Source organism: Astyanax mexicanus, chromosome 10, assembly GCF_023375975.1.
Source record: "Astyanax mexicanus isolate ESR-SI-001 chromosome 10, AstMex3_surface, whole genome shotgun sequence".
Lineage (NCBI taxonomy): Eukaryota > Metazoa > Chordata > Actinopteri > Characiformes > Acestrorhamphidae > Astyanax > Astyanax mexicanus.
In genome coordinates, this window is record NC_064417.1 from 28,155,033 (window position 1) to 28,176,254 (window position 21,222).

Genomic DNA, 21,222 nt, shown 5'->3' on the forward strand with positions numbered 1-21,222 from the left:
ATAAACTTTAATCCCCTGAAAACTGAGTAAACATGATAACCTGAAATAACTGAAAATATAAAAAATAATTAAATAATGTGTGCACGTACAAAATGCTCTTGTATGTTTTATATTACATAGAAAGATGTTATTTGTCAGTCAGAATGCAATGCATTTTTTTATTAAATGTTAGGCAAGCATTTTCTCAGAAACAGTTTATTTTTAATACACTATTTTGTGATCTGCACAAAAAAAATGTGGATTACTACTGGATGTGGATTACTACAGTGCAAGTAATTCATGCCGCATCCTAAACTATAGTTCCATCACATACTGTGGGTTTATTCGGGTTATTGTTCATTAGCCAGTCAGCGAGCCATGCCTAGAGGAACACAATAAACATTATCATCACAAACAACAAATCATCATTACTGCTTTTATAAAATAAATTTACAATTAAGAACAGTTGTGGTTTAAAATTAGTGCTTTGCCCAAGCATCAACCCATTTTTATAAAAAAAGTAAATAAAACATGAACATGGATAAAAGTTTATTATCTGTAGGATATAGAAAAGGCTTATACTTTTTTAAATAAAAAGAAATGGAACTTCTAATCACTGTATGAGAGAGAAAGCATTGCATCCATCCAATAGTACAGATGTACTTACAAAGGGGTCAGCCGGTTTCCTCTTGCACAGTTCAGTTAGGCCGATGAGCAGCGTTGGGTTAATATACCTGCTCAGGTAATCTTTGGCAGCCTCTCCCAGGGGAATTGGCTCAATAACAGCTGTGATAAAACATGTACACTGTACATAAATAAACAATGTGTACACAACTAGATTAACTGACTGAAGATGGTGAGGCACAGCCTGCTTTACTTACAGTTGGGAAACATAAATCTGAGCTCCCTCTCCGCCGCTGAGAATGTTTCACTGCCATGTACAGCGTTCCTCAGGTCAGAGGTCCCGTATCTTGCCCTTAAACTGAGGAGTACACATAATAAGTTGTTATACAGTGATCATATGAAGCAGAGCTGGGAAATATCTAAATAAATATTTCAATATTCTTCAAATATACACTATATTGTCAAAGATATCCGCTCGCTTGCATTGTGTTTGGGGATGTAAGGCTTGGATGGAGCTGCTCGGTCATAGAAACCTATTCCATTAAGCTCTCTACACTCTGCTGTTCTTGAGCTAATCTGAAGACCACATAAAGCATGGATTTCTGTTGTGATTTGCTCATAGAAAGTTCTGAAACCTCTTCACACTAAATGATTTGGATGGGTTAGTAAATACTTTTGCCAATATAACGTATGGGCAATTCTTTACTACGATTTGTTTTGTAGCTCTATTTAAAGATTTAGCTATTTAAAGATGTGCCAAAATAGTATAAAAACACGCTATCTAGAGCTATAAAACACACAAACCTGTACATTATAACCTATACATTATTTTCAAGGTGGACAAAACCATTAAAAGTAAAATAAAACAAAGGTTTAAGGTAGTTAATTTTTAAGACAATTAAAACAGCTCCTCAACGTTGCAAGCAACTGATTGCAAGCAACTTTGCATGATACCACAAATAAGGTACATATATTTCAGATAAATGAAAGGATAAGTATAAAATATTAAAATCTCTGCCACATACAAGAGCTCTTTACAGGTTTCTGACAGAAACACAAAGCCTAGCTGCTAATGTTCCCTCTGGCAGATTATATACGTTAATGTACAATCTTGATTAATCCATTTTGAAAATCACATTAAACAGTATTTCCATTAATTGAGATTTTCTGATTAACCGTCCAGCACTAATATGAAGTTGTAAACCCTTCAGACCATGTACTATCCATGATTGAAATAAAACTATTATCTACAGAGTAGGCTAGATGCAGCCTCCTTTTGTCAGTGGCACTTTTCTCAATGGTGAGGTGTTTGCTAACTTTTGCAGTCTGCAAGCAGCATTGTAGGATGTTTAATAAATGTTTATGGTCAGTGAAGTATATCTACTGAGCCATCTCAGAAAGCCTGAGAAAGGAAAATAACTGGAGTGCAGTATAGGTCAAACAATATATCATTATTATGATTTATATCACACTGTTTTTATTGTATCATATGTGGTACCAAATATGGATATATTTTTTTAAACATATGGTCTCTAAATTTCCTAAGGCTCGCCCCTCAAAAAAGCCTTAAAAGCCTAGGTTCATTTTTTAACTACGAATCCTTATGCAGAAACTACTGTAAACTGCTAGGCAAACATTTGGTTCGGAGTTCCACAGGGTTCTGCTGTAGGACCCAGAAAATGATTGTTAATAATTACAGCACTGTAGATATGAGAGTAAAGAAACAAACTGTTGGCTTATATACTGTACGAAGTTACCAGTTTAGTGCTGGCTGCACATTTTCTGTGATTATCTGGTTACCTTGGGGTGCCTTACCTACAACGGTTTGAGAACCACTGTCTTATAAGTTAGTTTAAAGAACCATTTGAAGTGCAATTACACTATAAAAGACTATAAAACAGTTTGTAAGGACAAACTTTGAGAGGACAGTGTTTCTGAGCGGCATGAAAATCTGGGTCATTTTCAATCTTTCTTAAGTACTCTGTTGATGGGTCAAGTCGTTTGCAGACTGAGATGGCTGGGTAAAGATGTGAATGGTGGGGGGGGGGGGGGTCAGTGGTTTGACCTTTCAAATTTGATGGGGTTAAAAACCTCCATGGGGTTATTGTTTTGGGCCAGTGGCTGAGAACTCTGTATATCTACTTTGATTGCTAGCCGGGGGGGGGGGGGGGGGGGATGGGGGGGGATAGGGGGGATAGGGGGGATGTACAAGGATCATAAATTATTTAACCCACCCACTCAAGCCACTGAGCAGAGTAGGACACTGTTCTGTCCAAACCATCACAGGGCACCTAACCTGTAGTAAGATTATATACCATACGAACCTCACTGTTCTTTCTGCAAACTATGTGGGACCATGTGTTTTACTCAACTTTTCATCTGTACTTACGTGATGAGACAATAAACCTTATTTGATTTAAAATGCATTATAAGACACTTGCATAGGCACTTTACCTGCCATCATGTTTATAGGTTACTGACCAAACTTTCTCTATACATACAATACAAATGATATTACTCTATTAACCCCACTGGGATTAATAAAGAAAAAAAGAAAGTCAGCTCGTCAGTTAGTCAGCCTATCTATCCAACTGCGGTGTATCCTAATTTTTAGGTCTGTGTCAGACAATAAGGATTTAAATCTAATAAATACTATTGTATTAAATTAAAAGAGAGGAATGAATCCCTATGGGATATATGGGGCATACCGGCATGTCATGCAATGCCCTATTTTTACTCTTTTGAATTCCTTATAGTACATTTTTGTGTTGCTTAGTGCTATATTTTAAGGGATTAGGATTTTATCTAACGTATTTCTTTTTGTAGTGAAATTTAAATGATAAGGTGTGCAATTGATAATTACAGTAATATTAGCCATGGACATCCATGTTATTACTACTGCTACTAGTAATGATAATAATAATTATAAATATGCAAACTTTTTTTTTTTGCATGCTGTTTTAAATAATCCAGTAGTGCTTGAATCTGAACACATTATCAATCACATTTAATTACCAGTCAGGGTGTGTATCTTTGGCTTTGGAACTGTTGGCTGGTCCCATCAAGTCTTTCCAGGTGGAAATGGCCTGGTGCCTGGCCAGTGCGAGGGCGATGACTGGGCCAGAGCTCATGAAAGCTGTCAGACTGGGAAAAAACAGCTTTCCGTAGTGCTCAGCATAGAAATCGCTGCACTGCTCCGGACTTAACTGAAGCCTCTTTTTCTGTTTTATAACATAAAAAAATAATGAACAGCTGAGCTCTAGTTTAAGAATAATTCCACATATTTTCCTACTGTGCCCTTTCAACTACATAAAACCAAATATCAACCTTTCTCAATTTATATATATATGTAAACATTTTATTTATTATAATTTATTATTTATACATTATTACATTAACATTACTTTATCATTTAAGAAGGTACAGTTTTAACTAGTAAAGATTCCATAGATATCAGTGGTAACACGTGACTTGTGTAGATCTGTAGTTCTATTAACTTTTTAGTTGGATTTGCCCATTGTGGATGGTGTCACTGCTCCCCCAACACCCATCCTACCCAGGGCAAAAAAAACATAAACTTTCTATGTAATTTTATGTACTTTTATGTAACTTTCTATGTGTTTTACATTTTTAACATTTTAAAGATATGGCCAATCAGATAATTATAAATGAACATAGCTGAAAAATATGTATTGAATATATTTAACCCTTTTTCTGTGGCCCCTTAGCACCCCATTGTGGCCCCCAGTCTGAGAACTTCTGATCTAGATAATATACAGCTCTGAAAAAAAAAGAGACCACTTCAATTTCTGCACCAGTTTCTCTGTTTTTGCTATTTATGGGTAGATGTTTGAGTAAAATGAACATTGTTATTTTCTTCTATAAACTACGGACAAAATTTCTCCCAAATTCCAAATAAAAACATTGTCATTTATTTGCAGAAAATGAGAAATGGTTGAAATAACAAAAGAAATGAAGAGCTTTCAGACCTCAAATAATGCAAATAAAACAAGTTCATATTTATTAAGTTTTAAGAGATCAGAAATCAGCATTTGGTGGAACAACCCTGGTTATTAATCACAGTTTTCATGTATCTCGGCATGTCCAGCTTGGTTTGATGTAATCTTCTTCTAGATTATTTTCCAGAGGTTTAAAATTTGGTAAAATCAAAGAAACTTTTAAGTGATCTCTTTTTTTCAGAGCTGTATCTGTCTAGCATCATTCATTTTACTTCAGTCCTGGATATATGGAGATATATGGAGTGCATTATTAGTATCATGACATTCTGGATCACTGACTTCTGTTACAAATCTAATATTCTTGAATTTTATGAATCATATCGTATGCTATAATATAATTTTTATTTTCTTTTTGTGGGTTCTTGAATGTTTAAATTCAGTGTTTTGTCATATCACCAAGAGTGATATCGTGAAAATGCCATAAAATACTGCGATATTATTTTATTTTATCTTGGACTACATATTGTGAATGTTGAGTTTGTACTGAAATATTAGGTTATCTATCTTTATTCAGACTAGGCTTAATTTCGTAACTATTAGTTTGTTCAGTTAACTGGTTAACGTTACTAAGGCTAGGTTATGTAAAGTTTAATACCTGTAAAATCGTGAAGCCGGACTGTAGAATTATGTTCTCGATTTCTTCTGCTTTATCTACAGAGTCCGGTTTAATCAGAGCCAGAGTTCTCTCCAGGAAAAGGCGCTTCTGAGGTAAACTCCGCTCGTCTGCCATAACTCACTCAGCTTTTACAATAAACTACGCCAGCTAACCTAATACAGCTCACTGCTACACTTTAAACTACAGCGAAAACATCCAGTTCAAACCAAACAAAACTTCAGTCCAGATATAAAACCACCATTTAACTGTTTTCTAGACGCCGTTACTTTTTATATCACAATAAATCGTTAATATTGAAATAAAGTCTCAGTATTAAAAGCTAAGCTACGCTATGCTCAGCTAACTAGCGCCAGAGGACTGTTGCTGTGTGGTTGCTTGGTTACCACATGCACGTGACCGCCTTAAACGCCTTTAAACTGAAAAAAGAAAAATATATATAAAATGTAATATTTACTAATAATTATCATACAACATTTAACCACGTTCAGCGTCAGTATAATAAAAACGTTCTAAACGTTTATTTAAAAAAAATAAGGGCCTTTAATGTTGTTGGTTTGCACAATGCTAACCCCAACACAGGAGCAGCAGTTAGTTTTAACTAGTGATTTTATTCCATTTTTAAAACTAAATGCACATATAACTCTTCCCAATATACTCCAATCATTTAAAGACCGTTTATTATTAAAAATAAACAAATTAAAAATATAATTACCAATTACACATGCCTTTTGTCTACCTTTATAACCTATAAATATTTGGCAGGACAATGTTAATAACTGTGCAAAAGTACATTAAAAACAGGAATACTGTGTAATCAACTGGTAAGATGCAAATACGTTTTGCTCACAAACTATTTATTCATATACTAACTTTATTTAGGAATGCACACCGAGTAATACCAGTATTGACAGACAAATCCTTTAATTATTTATTCAGCCAACCTTTCAAAGAGTTGACATTTATTGTATGCCTGAAAAGGATCAGCTCATTTTTTATGAGCTTTAATAGATGTTTATTTAAAAAAAAGAAGGAAAAAAAAAAAAAGAAGTTGTACTTCATAAATTCAGCCTTATGAATTATAGCTGAAAGTCAGTGAAATCAGTAGTTTAATTTCAAATCCGGTGTAGTGGCAGGCAGAGCCTAAACCACTAGGATTGTGTCACTTTCCAAATATTTCAGGACCTACTGGTATCTCTTTGTATCATCTTTTTCAAGAGTTCCTAAACTAATCATTTTCTCGTAGTCATTTAAACATTATCAAAGCTTTACATTTTTTACATTCTGAAAGTAGTCTTTACAAACCAGGTAATAATAAGTAAACAAATCACTTCTGTAAGTCACTCTGGCTAAGAGTTTGCTAAAATACCTTAAATGTAAAATGTCAGCTTTGAAACAACACTGTAAATATACCTGGATAGATAAACTGAAATGGCATCCCAGTCAGTTACATGCAGTGTAGAAAAAGAAAGACAATGACTGAAAGAACTGTGATATATTTATTTAATTGTAAACATTACAAAAAGCCTATCGAGTTCCAATGGTAACCTGCCACACTCTGATCAGGTTGTCAGTGTAGCCAGCAAAGAGAGTCTGTGAAGAGAATGAAAAACAGCAATTTAAACCAGCTGTTTTAATGAACAAAAAAAGGAAATATTAAGGCTTTATTTATACATAATGGAAATATATAAAGAGGTAAAAAAAAATATCCAGACATATGTGGATGGGCCTAATTTAACCCAAACCCCTCATAATTGCAGGACTGTCACCATGCGGTTTCAGATAGTATATGGTTTGATAATCACAGGGGTTTGTCCGGTAAGGCCCTTTTAGTGTTTATTACCCAAAAAACCTAAATATGCATTTTTATAAAAGAATAATAGGTTAAGCTTACTTGTCCATCAGCAGACCAGGCCAAAGCAGTGCATTGAGGGGGCTCGGCCTTGCTGTTTGTGCTGATGACCTCCTGTCTCAGCTCATCAACAATAATTTTACCCTCAAGGTCCTGAAGTGACAAGAGAAAAAAATGCATATGGTCAGTACTGCCCTTATGGATATTAAGAAGTCTTGGAAAAAATCTAAAAAAAGCATACAACATTGTTTTTTAGACAGTTCTCAGAAACAGCCTCTTTTATCATCACAGGACAGCAGAAGGCATTAAAAGGTTCGTCACTGAACTCATCTTATAGTCTCACAAAACAGGCCACCCAAAAGTTGAATGTCAGGATAATTACAATATCAGCTTTTACAGGGTCAACATGTACTAAGTGGCTATTTATTTATTTATTATTATATCAGTGTCATTGTCTTTACATTTCTTTAAAATTGTCTTTAAATGGCAATAAATATTGTTTATCGCAGTTACTTCTGGGAGAGTATATCAACCAAATATTTTGTGACGGATCTATGTCTTGGTATGTTAAGAATGAAAAGAACTGGAGTAGTACTCACCCAGATTTTGATGCTAGGGCCTGTAGCAGCACACAGCCAGTAGCGGTTAGGGCTGAAGCACAGGGCGTTAATCATGTCCCCACCGTCCAGGGTGTACAGGTGCTTTCCCTCATTCAGATCCCACAGCATAGCTTGCCCGTCCTACAACACAAGCAAGAACAAAACACCCACATTTGAGGAGCTGTGGCACAATTCTTACACACACTCAATCAGAAATTAATATAATGTTCAGAAACAGCCTCTTTATCATCACAGAGAGACAGATGGCATTAAAGTTTCATCACCACATTAGAGCTAAGAACTGCAGCTGAAACAACCATTTGTTGGAGATGCTGAACCCATTAGAGCCTCGTATGGAAGCCTACAGCTTTTATTAATGCAAGCGCGTTATTATACTCTAATATTTACCATGTGATATGTCTACCACAGGCAGACTAAGCTTAAAGGAGAACGCCAGTGTTAAATTTACTTTTGGCACCGTTAGCCAACACCACTACACTGATTGACTACTTTGATATGGCGGTGCCTAGAGATCAGGCTACACTACAGGTTGTAAACAGTGGGTTTTAATAAGCCTTTTGTGCACTTTTAAAAGTTACTAATGCCACATTTTAAATGTCAGGGCTCTGTGTGGAGCTACTCTGAGCCTGGATGATGGCGTAAAAAGCGATATCAGGGGCAAGTGCATGTCCTGAATTGGCCATTGTAAAGAGTGCTGGCTGGATCTCGGAAAGCTGCAGGAGAGCGGAGGTAAGCTATTTAACAAAAAGGTTAGTACTCATTTCATGTTTTACTACCCCAAAATCCATTTTACACCGGAGTTGTAAGCTATTTTTTTTTTTAACCCAATTTTACATTTACCCAAATATTACATATGCATCAATTATTTGGCAATTGAAATTAGGTAAAAGGCACAACTAATTTATACCAAGCAATGATGTTTTCTTTGAGAAGCCAGGCAGAAATACATTCAGGCTATTAAAATAATGAAGTGGTTGAAAAAGTGGCAAATTAATAAAACAAAATGATTGCAGGCACATTTTCACATGCCTTCAACTGTGCACTGGTTCCCCATCCTTTAATTTACTTCACATTTTTACTTTACAAATCTCATAATTTGCTATATTCATTATGAATAGTTTTGCCTCCCTATGTTAGTTATTTAAAAAAAGGTTCAGTTCTATACTTATTGCTGATATGTTTGTACTGAATAAAACTTGCAATAGTCAATAGTAAAAGATAACCTTTAGGGCAAGGCAAAGTCATACCTTTCCTCCAGAGGCACAGAGAGAACCATCAGGAGACACAGTGACTGTATTTAGGTATCCTGTGTGGCCAATGTGGTTCGTCTTTAGCTTACAGTTAGCAAGATTCCACACCTGTCAAAAAAGCAAATGCATACATTTTGAGCACTCCGAACCACTATTGGTATAATATGCTCCCACAAATAGACAAAAACACATTACCATTAATCTTCATGCTAAAAATCTTTACCCATCATAATTGCAGGACTTGTCGCCAGAGCCCAAGAGCTCAGATAATGTATGTAGATTTGTAATCATCGGGTAAGGTACAGTAAAGCAGAATCTATTAAGTCTTGAGTTGGGATGAGTGCAATCAAGCCGTACCTTGACCATCTTGTCCCAGCCACAAGACACAATGATGGGGTTGCTGCTGTTTGGGGAGAAACGCACGCAGGACACCCATTCTGAGTGGCTTTCGTCCTGTAGGAGAGAATAAAGGAGATTCAGAACAAAATATATGGACAATATGGAGTATATGGACAAGACAACCATAAACATGGCATAATTGTGCTGGACACAGATAGAATTTGGCCTCTGCCTTTAACCAATCAATGCAGTGCACGCACGCGCCAAGGTATCAACACACTGACCTGGATGGTGTATTTGCACACTCCCAGGGTGTTCCACAACTTGATGGTCTTATCCCTCGACCCAGAAACGATCTGTCTGTTGTCGGCAGAGAACGCTACACTCAGAACATCTTTGGTGTGTCCAACAAAGCGACGGGTTGTGGTGCCACTAGAAGAACAAGGGGTAGAACTCAATAAGACAATTATGCCAGCTATACAAAATTGTGTTTAATATTAGACTGTACAAAAAAGAAAGACCTGTTTCAGTCATGTAAACTCTAGGGCTTATTTAAGCAAAATGAAATGAGTAAAATTATTTTATATTGGTGGTTAAATAGGATACAAAGCCCAACCCAGCAAAGGATTGTGGACCTAATTACTTTACTGACTTGTTAAACAATTAATGCACTTATTTTTTAGAATGAGTGTATGGCTTCATATGTATAAAATTTAGTTTATCTTTTAAAAATACACATTCCAACTCCTGTATAATTTGAATGTTTGGATATTTAAATTATACTTACATTTTTGTATGATTATGCTGTTTTTTATTCATTGCTTTAATTTTTTATTGCTATTTTATTGTAATTGCATTATGCAATCACAATTATATTGCTGGTACAAAATGATTGTCTCTGACTTAGCTTGGGATCCAGCCAACATCAGTATCTGATTTAAATTAATGCACCTGGCTGAATATAAATCAAACCTTGTTCCAACACTTGTCCAACAACAGTTTGTTATTGCAGCAGTGAGGAATAAACTCCTCCAACTTGCTTAATTTAAGATTAAATGCTAAAGGCTTAACACATTTGGACATATAGGGGGAGTTTCCCCAACAGGGATTAAACCTAGTGACAGACTACATTTTCCTTTCAGTGGAACATATTCATTTAGAATTGTATGTATCCCAAAACTACTTTTTGTGAAATCGTCCCAAAATGTAAATTGGTGTGAACTTTGATATTAACAAAACCGGGGCACAAACTTCTCCCCACCTGTTTTCACCACACTCACGTTGTCAGGTCCCACAGACGCAGTGTGCCATCCCAGGACCCAGACAGGGCGAACTGCCCGTCGGAAGAAATGACAACGTCACTGACAAAGTGAGAGTGACCTTTGAGGGCACGCTGTGGGACGCCGTAGTTGGTCTCATCACGGGTCAGCTTCCACATCAGGACTGTCTTGTCTGTAAAAAGAAGAAAAATTAATAAATAATAAATAAATAAAATGCAAAGTTAACAAAAAATATTGGCTTCACAATCACATTGCTAGCACGTTGAGTGTAACTGAGTGCCGGAATACTGCTACTGCACTATGGAACATTGGTAGAGCTGAACATGTGACTTATCTCTTGAACTGTAAAACATTGCATGACAGTGAAACATCCTGTACTATTACTCTACTGCCTCAGTCTACAAGTTTTCTGCACTTCAACTGTCACTTACAGAACCCTCAGCTTTTTACCAAAAGCACATTGTAACAGTGGTTTTACATGTAGGAGTTGTAGTGCTCTTGAGATGCGTGGGACCCATTTGTCCATTAGGGGGCGCTCAATGGCAGTTTAAAACAAAAACTTGGCAAATTCATGCTTTAGAAGTTTGTAGTCCGTGTCTTTGTGTTATTTTGGTTCATATCAAATCACCTATGAAATTAACCAAAATTAGGAAATATAGCTGACATTCTTGATTTTAAAGGCATAGTAATTAGGGCAGGACTGTATGGATGAAATGCGTTTGAAAAAAGTTGGCTCTGATTGGCTGTTCTACACTTTTTTAAAGCATTAACGCTGGAGATAATATAACTGCTATTGGCTAAAAAGGTACACATCACAAAATATTTGCTTTTTTGACATCACAAGAACAGCCCACTCTCAACAGGCTGTTTCTGCAGTTTTCCCACATGGACTGGGGAGCAAATCAATTAGTTAGCTAACCCCGTTAGATGTTTTGTTACAAATATCTAGTCCTTTACACTATAATTTTTTTTTATTCAAATAAAGAGAAACTCTTGAAAAAAAGCCTCATGGTATGTTCCCATGTTTTATTACACTGAAATGAAACTCAGATCATACAAAGAAAGATCACCTTCCAGCACCAGACCTCAGCAGAAGCTTTTACTAGAACTGAGGAGTCCTGACAGCACTTTCAGAAACACGTTTCTGCACAGAATTTTGCTCTGATTTTCGGGATCCACAGCCTCACAGGCCGAGAGCCGCAGTATAATGTGATGTAGAAGTTATGCAGTGTCAGGGCTGGGCTGAGCTCCTCACCTCTGGACGCGGACAGTATCATGTCTGGAAACTGCGGCGTGGTGGCGATCTGAGTGACCCATCCGCTGTGGCCCTTCAAGGTGCCTCTCACCGTCATCTGCTCGGTCATTTTGGCGATGTTTCGGTCAGCCGTTATGGCGGATTGAGGCGGATTGTGGAGGAGGCCTCGGTTCCTCCTGGAGCTCTCACACCGCGGCCAGAGGAAAAGAACATCTCGCAGCGGAAGCGCAGCCTTTCACTGCGCTGCTGCTCTCCTGTGCGCGCGAGAGCGCCCCCTGCTGGAGCTCACGGTCACAACCACAGCCAGGGTCTGAACCAGAGGAGGGTATTATTAACAGGCCATTATCAGAACACCCTGAGAGCAGTAAACTATTATTAATAATAATTATAACAATCATAATAATAATATAATTATTACTATTATTAAAATGTCACTATTTACAGTGCAAGTTAAAAAATATACAAACAAGATCAACATATTTAGGCCCAATCCCATTTCTCTTTTGTACCCTATCTAGAGGTGGGTAACCCAGGTCCAGAATGTAAAACCCATCCCAGGGTTTTGTACCAACTGCCTGGGCTGCTCTCTGTATAGCTCCGCTGCAGCAAATTCCTGGGATGGATTTTTACTCTATGGACCTGGGTTACCCACCTCTTACCCTATCCCTTGTTTTCTATGGGAGGTAAATCCTGCGAAAAATAAAACTGAAATACAACTTTAAATAATACATTTTCCTGATTACTTTCATTTACACGCCATTTTCCTTGACTTACTATCTTTATCTATCTTTGACAGTGTTGTGTAAACTAAGATTTTCAAATTGATGTTTCATTTCATGATGTCTCTTAATATTAAACTCCTTAATTACGGCAACTTTTAGACTCTTTTGCCCTTTTCTGAGCTACAACTGAACACTCTCGCCCATTTAGACTCTTTGGCCTGTTTTTCTGCGCTACAACTGAACACTCCCACCACTTTTAGACTCTTTGGCCCGTTTTTTTCTGTGCTTCAACTTCACCCTCTCCGCTTTTAGACTCTTTGGCCTGTTTTTCTGCGCTACAACTGAACACTCACGCCACTTTTAGACTCTTTGGCCCGTTTTTTTCTGAGCTACAACTTCACCCTTTCCACTTTTAGACTCTTTGGCCCATTTTTTCTGCACTACAACTGAACACTCCCACCACTTTTAGACTTTTTGGCCCATTTTTTTCTGTGCTACAACTTCACCCTCTCCGCTTTTAGACTCTTTGGCCTGTTTTTCTGCACTACAACTGAAAATTCTCGCCACTTTTAGACTCTTTGGCCCGTTTTTTTCTGCACTACAACTGAACACTCCCGCCACTTTTAAACTCTTTGGCCCGTTTTTTCTGTGCTACAACTTCACCCTCTCCGCTTTTAGACTCTTTGGCCTGTTTTTCTGTGCTACAACTGAACACTCTCACCGCCTTTAGACTTTTTTTGGCCCGTTTCTGAAACCTAGCATTCAAACTTTGAATATTACATATTATAAAAACTTGCTTAACAGCGGGCCAACTTTCATTCTATTTCTAAAATACCTCACGGGCCGCTGCCCTCACTGAGGCGAGCTTTGTGATGCAGCAGTTACTTCAGAATCACAAAGCTAGAACCGTAGAATCTAAAATACTTTATGTTAATGTGTGTGTTTTTCCACTGAAAACTATTATAAACACAAATCTTAATGTGGATTAATGTGCTAAAACAACGAACCAGAAACACTAAACAGCTCTAATTTATTTCACTGCATATTAAATATTAAAACGTGGAACAGTGTTTAAAGCTGGTTCTGGGGTAGCTCTGTGCTGTTGGGTTAGTGATTTTCTGCTGTGACACTCTCAGCTCTTTTCATTAAGGGCAGTTAGTTCATTAGATGGATCAGCTGGCTGTAACATGCTGTAAACATACGGCCAGAGTTCACTGGTGTTGTGCCGAAGAGAGTCCCCTGCCGATCTCTCTATTGTTCTTTTGCTGTGGGTGACATTTTCTGGTCAAACATTTTCTGATGAGTTGGAAGCCAACCTCTCTTTTACAGTTTTTATCATTATTAATGAATTATCATTCTTTACATTTTCCCGTTCCACTTTAAATGGTGCTGGAGGCTCTTGGTTATGTTGAGTGCGTAAATAGCACAGAAGCACCGGTAGGCAACTGCTCCAACTTTGTTCTTCAACTAAATATATTAAATATTTTTTATTAGGGTCACACATCATTCTATTTATTTATTCATTGAAACACACTAGCTGGAGTAACCAGTTCTATTGTGTAAAGCTAAATACATGTATTTAGTTTTTTATAGTGTTTTTTTTGTTCTGTTTCAAAAATAATGATCTTTTTCTGTTTTCTTTATGCCACTAATGTGAGGGTAATACAGGCCTTAGTGTCCAAGATTGCTGTGATAAGTGAGGCCTCTTTACGGCTGCAAGAGGAAATCAAGATATTCCAAAGTTTAATATGGATTTTTAATGCTAAATAACGAAAATATTCCATTCTAATTTAGAAAGACTCTTTTTTTTAATTAGAAGAGAAAAGACTGTCTGCTTTTTAAAGTTGATTAGCTAGTAAATCCGATTCACATGTGAAAGTAAACCCAGTGTTTAATAACTTATTGATTTTTTTTTTTTTTTCAGAAGGAAAATCTAAAATGAAGTCATAAGCAGTTATTATACACATTCTGCTCTTGGAGTCTTCTTGCATCATTTGCATGAGACAACAGGATTGAAGCAGTTCAGAGGAAAGAGTGTGTATGGTGTTAGCCGTGTCTTCAATGGCTTGTGTGATGTCACTGATGTGCTCATCACAACGTCCATATAAGGTTTAAGGTAGTTTAAGGTAGATAAATGTACAGCAATACAGATATTTCTGTGATGACCACATGCTATTAGAGGAGAGCATAGTAGCTACACTTTTAGTCTTTCTTTAACAAAAATGACTCACATGTACCGTCTGTGTGCAGCTAGCTTTTCCCGGATTTCACTGAAGGCCATTCTGATTTTAAATCTCGTGGTAAGAAGTAGATGTACATCCTTCTTGTAATGTTTGGTCATGTTCTTGAGCAGTTACACTCACTAATATATAAAAGGCTAGTGTTGATCTCTTTGGACTGAACTTCATGGCACACTAGATAACTGAATTTCTTATAAGAGGTTTAAAATCGTCATTTTTTTTATTGAAAGTTTTGTAGATAACAAATGTAACAAACAGAGTGTAACACAAAAAACTTACAATGTTTTCTTATCTCTTTTAAATCCCATCTCACCCCACCCACATCCATCCCACCCACATCCATACCACCCCACCCACATCCATCCCACCCCGCCCACATCCATCCCACCCCACCCACATCTAACCCACTACATCCAGTTTGAAAATAGTCAATTTATTAAAATCAAAACTGTTTAGTGCATCCATACAGTTTTTGTACAGCACTGGTATCAGTGCTAGAATAACATGACAATTAAGTAGATAATGTTTACAAACAGGCATAAGAAATGAAAGACATGAGACAGAATGTAGGTTGAAATAGAGTTTATTAATAATAATCTGGCAGAAAAAAACTATATACTAACAACAATTAAAAAAGATTCATAAAAACATTCTTAAATGCTTAATACTGATTATTTGAACATTTAAATTTTAGAGAATTCAAAACTAATTCTGAAAATGTGTAAAGCTATTACGTTTAAAAAGCTAATATTTTTAAAGCTTTAAATCTAATAAAGTAAATTTAAAGTAAAAGTTAAAAAAATTGCTTTAAATGTTGTGAAATATCTAAAATTGTTGTTAACAATTTAAATAAATAAATAATATTTGAATATATAACAAGAGTACTAAGAACAATATTACTATTAACAATTTGCCAAAAAACTAAAAAACTATATACTAACAATAACAATTAAAAAGATTTATAAAAACATTCTTAAATGCTTAATACTGATTATTTAAACATTTACATTTTTGAGAATTCAAAACTAATTCTGAAACTGTGTAATGCTATTATGTTTTAAAAGCTAATATTGTTAATGCTTTAAATCTAATAAAGTAAATTTTAAATAAAAGTTAGAAAACTGTTGTAAATGTTGTGAAATATCTAAAATCGTTTACAATTTAAATAATTAAATATTATTTGAATTTGTGACTAGAGTAATAATTGTATTTATTTATTTATTTATTTATAAAGCACATTTTATACATAGAATGCAAGTTTAAGTTTATGTTTTTACAACATAAAGTAATCAGAAACAGGATTAAGCAATGCAAAAAACAGTACTTTTAAATTGGTTTGTAACTGGTATTAAGTAAGCTAATTAAGCATATAAAAGTTAATTAAATGAATAAACTGTTAATGAAACAAATACATAAATAAATAGGTAATTTAACAAATACATTGTTAATTAGGCAAATAGATATTTAAGCAAATAAATAGTTAATTAAAGTCTAATGGTAAGGAAACTTATTAACTCCATAAAAATGAAAAAGGAAACTTATGAACGCTATAAAAATATATATTTAAATTATGAACATTAAAATTAAAATTAACTTACAAAATTTTATAAAATGATAAAGTAAACTTATCTACTCTATAAAAATATAGCTAGTTAATTTATGGACTATACAAATATAAAGTAAATTAATCAGTAATAGATAAACATATACAGAGTAATAAATAAAGGATACAGGGGGATCAGATGCGGCGTCTCTTGCGAGGTGGTGCGCAGTCGTCCTCAGGGAGAGCGATGCTGTGGCCCCCCGGCTTGTGGTCCCTGTCTGGTCGAGGCTCCAGCTGTCTGCAGGCAGTTGGGGGGACCCTGGTCTTCAGGTAGTCTCTCCACAGCAGATCCATGTAGCACAGGTGGGCAACATGGCTGCTCAGAAGCCACTCCCAGTACTCGGCTCGGTCCTCCCACACCAGGGGGAAGAAAGTGGGGTAGAACAGACCTGCAGATACACAGAAAAACCTCATCAATTCTGCTCAAACCATCTTAACTAATTTATTATTTAATCCGATACAACTGCACGTGTACAGCTTTTATATACAGATCTGATTTGTTTACGTGCTGCACATAGTTCTGTTCTATTAGTAATAATTAGAGAGAGAGATCTAGACTGATAAGAAACTCACCGACATCTGGGAGGTAAAGTAACTGAGCAAATCCATCCGGCCGAAGGAGAGGAAAGGATGGACAGAGGAACACCAAGGTGTGCACTGGAGGAAATCCGGGTACTGAAAACACAACATCACCTATTTTTACACAGAATTCCAGTACATTTATTCCACATACTGAATATCAGCACTTCTACATGTACTGAACAGATCCAACATGTGGAATTAGTGTAGAAATGCTGATTTATTGATTCTGTACTGAAAATGCTGATTTATCACTGAAGCTCTAATCATTACTGTGGAGGAGAAAAAGCATTCTATCGCATTTTGAATCACATAAAAAACTGAGAGTAAAAAAGCTGTACTCAGAGTATCCTCAGTGATTAAACTCTCCATCCCGACCACAGTAGGATCTGCAGCGGTTTAGCGGGACTCCGGTGGGTGACTTTAGTAACAGTGCTGATTTTCTTAAAAAAAAAAAACGTTTTTTATCGGTTCTGAAAGCGCAGCGCTGTGTGAACAGGGCTGAACGGACTCGTGTTTCTACTTCAGTTCAGTATTTAAATACAGGAGCTTCATGTTTCTTACCCTGAAGAAGAGCACGAAGGTTTGGTCTGGGGAAACGGGGGAAGAGATGATCCAGCCAGTCCAGGAAGTCCAGCAGCTAGAGGTGGGCGGATCGATCCAAATATCGATAATATCGATACCAACGCTGGTATTGGTATTGAGCAATACTCGTGTAAAAATATCGATATTCAAGCTTTTTTCTCTGCCGCACGCACTGACTGCTTCGCACGAGATTCACCACAGTCTACTCTCTGGTCTCTTGTTGTTGCACATGCGTCACATGGCTCAGCAAAGCCAGCAGGTAGGCTCAGCCTGGCCCCGCCCACTCAGCGCTCTTGTCGAGTCGACACGCCTCTACCTCAGGAGATTTGTGTTGAGTGATATTTTTTTACACTCTGTTTATTTAAGAAAAACTTGCATTTGAATTGCACTGAAAGGAAGACAATTCCTTATTTTTTATTGTTTTTCCAAATGACAATTCTATTAAAAAAAGAAACAAAGAAACAAAGAACTGGAAAAGATGTCTAGTGAGGGGAGAATTTTTATTTTATTTTTTTATATTTTTTTATTTTATATTTAAACTTTGTTTTGTTACTGTTCCATTGTTTCTAAAAAAAATGTTGATTGTGATACTAAAGTATTTTGTTATCACTTACAATGTTTGGTGAAATTATATCCTAGGTTTTTGGATCATTTGGATCTATAAAGCTTAAATATTAAAAAGTATCGGTATCAGTATCGATATCGGCAATACTGGCCCTGCGTTTACTTGGTATCGGATCGATACCAAAATTCCCGGTATTGCCCATCTCTACCATCAGCTCCGCAGCGCCATCTGAAAAATACACTGGAAAAGGCATCGTGAGAAACACTGACAGAAACTAGAGAACTTAATGAGAAATTAATAAGAAACTAATGAGAAATATAGAGAAAAGTGTGAGAATGAGTGAGAATTGGTGAAGTGAGTTGAGGATAATCCGCAGATCAAAATCGCTCGTGTTCAGCCTTGAACTTCTCAGTCCAAAGTGAGCTTCAATATTCAAATCTAAACCTTCTAAACCGAACTGTTGCTTAGTAACGCGATTTAACCCAAAACACCAAAGACCAAAAAAAACAGTCTATATTTATATATATTAGTTACACAGTCATCAAATCTGTTTTTATTTTATGAAAAGTTATGCTTACAGCTTGCCCACATTTTTTGTAATATTTTGTAAATATTGGTAAAAATAATAATAATAATAATAATAATAATAATAATATATATACACATACATACATACATACATACATTATATACATATATACATACATATACACACTACACACAAAAAGTTAAGGATATTTGGCTTCCAGGTGAAATTTATGGAAAATGGGAAAAGTTCACAGTGATATCATGTCATAAAGGATGAACTGGTGATTTTCTCATATCAAACAATTTATTGAAACAAAAGTTAACAACAATGTTGGGTACACCCCAACAAAAATTTAAACGTCTCAATAACTCTTCATGTGCCCGTGAGCATCTATTACAGCTTGACAACGACGTCTCATGCTGTTCACAAGTCGACTTATTGTCTGCTGAGGCATGGCATCCCACTGTTCTTGAAGGGCAGCCCTCAGGTCATTGAGGTTCTGGGGTGCAGAGTTTCGAGCCTCAACAAGGCGACTCAGCTGATCCCACAGGTTTTCAATAGGATTTAGGTCTGGAGAAATTGCATCGTTGCGACATCATTTCTGCTCAATGTGAATCGACTTTCATCAGAGAACAGCACTGAGGCCCACTGGTCCCTCGTCCAGCGAAAATGCTCCCTTGCCTATGCAAGACGATGACGCCTGTGCCTGGTGGTTTGGTCAGGTACCCTTGCAGGTCGTCTAGCATGCAGACCATGCTGATGTAAACGGTTTCGAATGGTCTTACGTGACACTTGGGTGCCTCTCACCTCCCTTAAACATCCCTGGAGTTGAGTGGCATTCATCATCCGGTTTCTCAGGGCATTGTTCACAGTGTAGCGGTCATCAGCATGGGATTTGGCCAAAGGACGTCCACTTTTACGCCTTTCTGTGACTCTTCCAGTCTCTCGGTATCTCTGTAACCTGCTGATGACACTCTGTGACACTCTAAGCTCAGTGGCCACGTCCATATGAGAATGTCCCGTTTGAAGCATTGCAATGGCAATTCTCTTTGTCTACTTTTGGGACATAAGTAAAAATCTGATAATGTTTTTAGGTCTTATGCATGCAGAAATAAAAAAATAATTTAATCAACTAAGGGTTAGTGATTTTCTGCTGTAACATGTTCAGTTCTCCTCAGAGAGGGCAGTTAGTTCATTAGTTGAATCAGCTGTGCGTAATATGCTGTTAGTGTTGCCAACTCCTCAGTAAGGAAAGTAGCTATTGGCTATCCTAGTCGCAGGAAGTCGCTAAATTACGCCATCGTCTAATTTGCATAATATATGTTTTTGAAGCTGTAAAGGATTAACGTTGTGGGACAGTAAAACACCTTAAAATATGTTAGAAATGTTACACATGAACTCTAACAAATGAACAACTTCTGTTGCTTTTTTAAATAGGCAGTCACTTATCAAAATAACTATTTTTACATAAATTACATAAATCAGTTTTTTGTCATGTTGTTAAATGTTATTATAAGAGTAGCAGTTAGCCGGAACTGTTATTCTAGGTTTTTTCTATTTTTTTTTTTTTTTAGGGTTTTTTTATTTATTTAATTTTTTTTAAGTTTTCTATATTTTTAAACTTATTATAGACAAATTGTTCAATGATGAGCTAGCTGGCTAGATATTATGTTTACATTTTTTGTTTGTAGATTTCTAGTGCTGCTCTCTCACCGGCTCTCTGTCTGAGGCAAAGTCGAATCTGTCAGACAGCGACATCTATCGGTTAATGAGTGTAGTGCACCAGTAACGGTGCCTCTACACACACACACACACACAGACATATGCACACGAACACACAGCTGGCGAACGTATTCGAGTGTCTGACAGTTACATTAAAAAATACATTTATAGCAAGAGCTATCTGTGTCTTTGATCATATGGACACGTGTGTTTTGAGCTAATGTTTGTTTTACAGCATATACATATATGATCAGCCAAAATAATCTACCTTTGTAGATGCCTTTGTGTTATATCCAGAGTTTAAAAAAAAAGTTTAATTAATGTAAATGTTACTTTAATCTATATGTTGTTACTTTTTTTTTTTTTTTTTTTTTACAAAGGTCTGTTTAATATTTAGTACAGTTTTTTTCAGAACTCACAGAGTCCCAGGGTGGTTGTACTTTATTTGTTTTATTAATTTAGGATATTAAAATATTTTTATATTGGAAGCCCAATGTCTGTTCTTAATAATAAAAAGTTAGTTTCACTGTAAAATGGTGTAATAGTTTTATTATGCTAGCTTTAACAACACCCCTACCCCTCCAGCCGAACAAGAATCAGGAATCACTACCCCTAGGCCTGCACATAGCATTTTATTTTCATGTCAATATTCACAACATTTTTTGGACAGACATTAGAATATTTCAGCTTTCTCCGATGCCATAAATATAATCATACTTTTAGCAAAATATTACATTTACTGATTTAAGTGCAAGGGGAATAAACCATTTTTCCTCTGCTTCAGCAATGAATTTAAATTATATAATTCTCCATAAAGTAGATTTAAAAACTGGAAAACTATAATAA

The 21,222-nt window shown here is 36.2% G+C and overlaps 2 protein-coding genes and 1 long non-coding RNA gene across 3 annotated transcripts; all 3 read right to left on the bottom strand.

The window, feature by feature from the left end:
• Positions 1–144: 144 nt before the first annotated feature.
• Positions 145–5,619, bottom strand: nme5 (NME/NM23 family member 5). Its single transcript, XM_007229891.4, has 5 exons — positions 5,218–5,619; positions 3,619–3,824; positions 861–961; positions 647–765; positions 145–361 (listed from the first exon to the last, which is right to left on the bottom strand). The coding sequence occupies exons 1-5, from the start codon at positions 5,350–5,352 to the stop codon at positions 290–292; spliced, it is 633 nt and encodes a 210-aa protein (XP_007229953.2). The 5' UTR covers positions 5,353–5,619; the 3' UTR covers positions 145–289.
• Positions 5,620–6,728: 1,109 nt separating this feature from the next.
• Positions 6,729–12,066, bottom strand: rack1 (receptor for activated C kinase 1). Its single transcript, XM_015605699.3, has 8 exons — positions 11,832–12,066; positions 10,577–10,748; positions 9,581–9,728; positions 9,315–9,410; positions 8,955–9,065; positions 7,687–7,827; positions 7,130–7,240; positions 6,729–6,828 (listed from the first exon to the last, which is right to left on the bottom strand). The coding sequence occupies exons 1-8, from the start codon at positions 11,938–11,940 to the stop codon at positions 6,763–6,765; spliced, it is 954 nt and encodes a 317-aa protein (XP_015461185.1). The 5' UTR covers positions 11,941–12,066; the 3' UTR covers positions 6,729–6,762.
• A 3,361-nt stretch (positions 12,067–15,427) lies between these two features.
• On the bottom strand, positions 15,428–17,839 carry LOC125804839 (uncharacterized). Its single transcript, XR_007441032.1, has 3 exons — positions 17,540–17,839; positions 16,970–17,071; positions 15,428–16,785 (listed from the first exon to the last, which is right to left on the bottom strand). It is a non-coding gene; the product is annotated as an uncharacterized LOC125804839 (long non-coding RNA).
• Between the last annotated feature and the right edge of the window lie 3,383 nt (positions 17,840–21,222).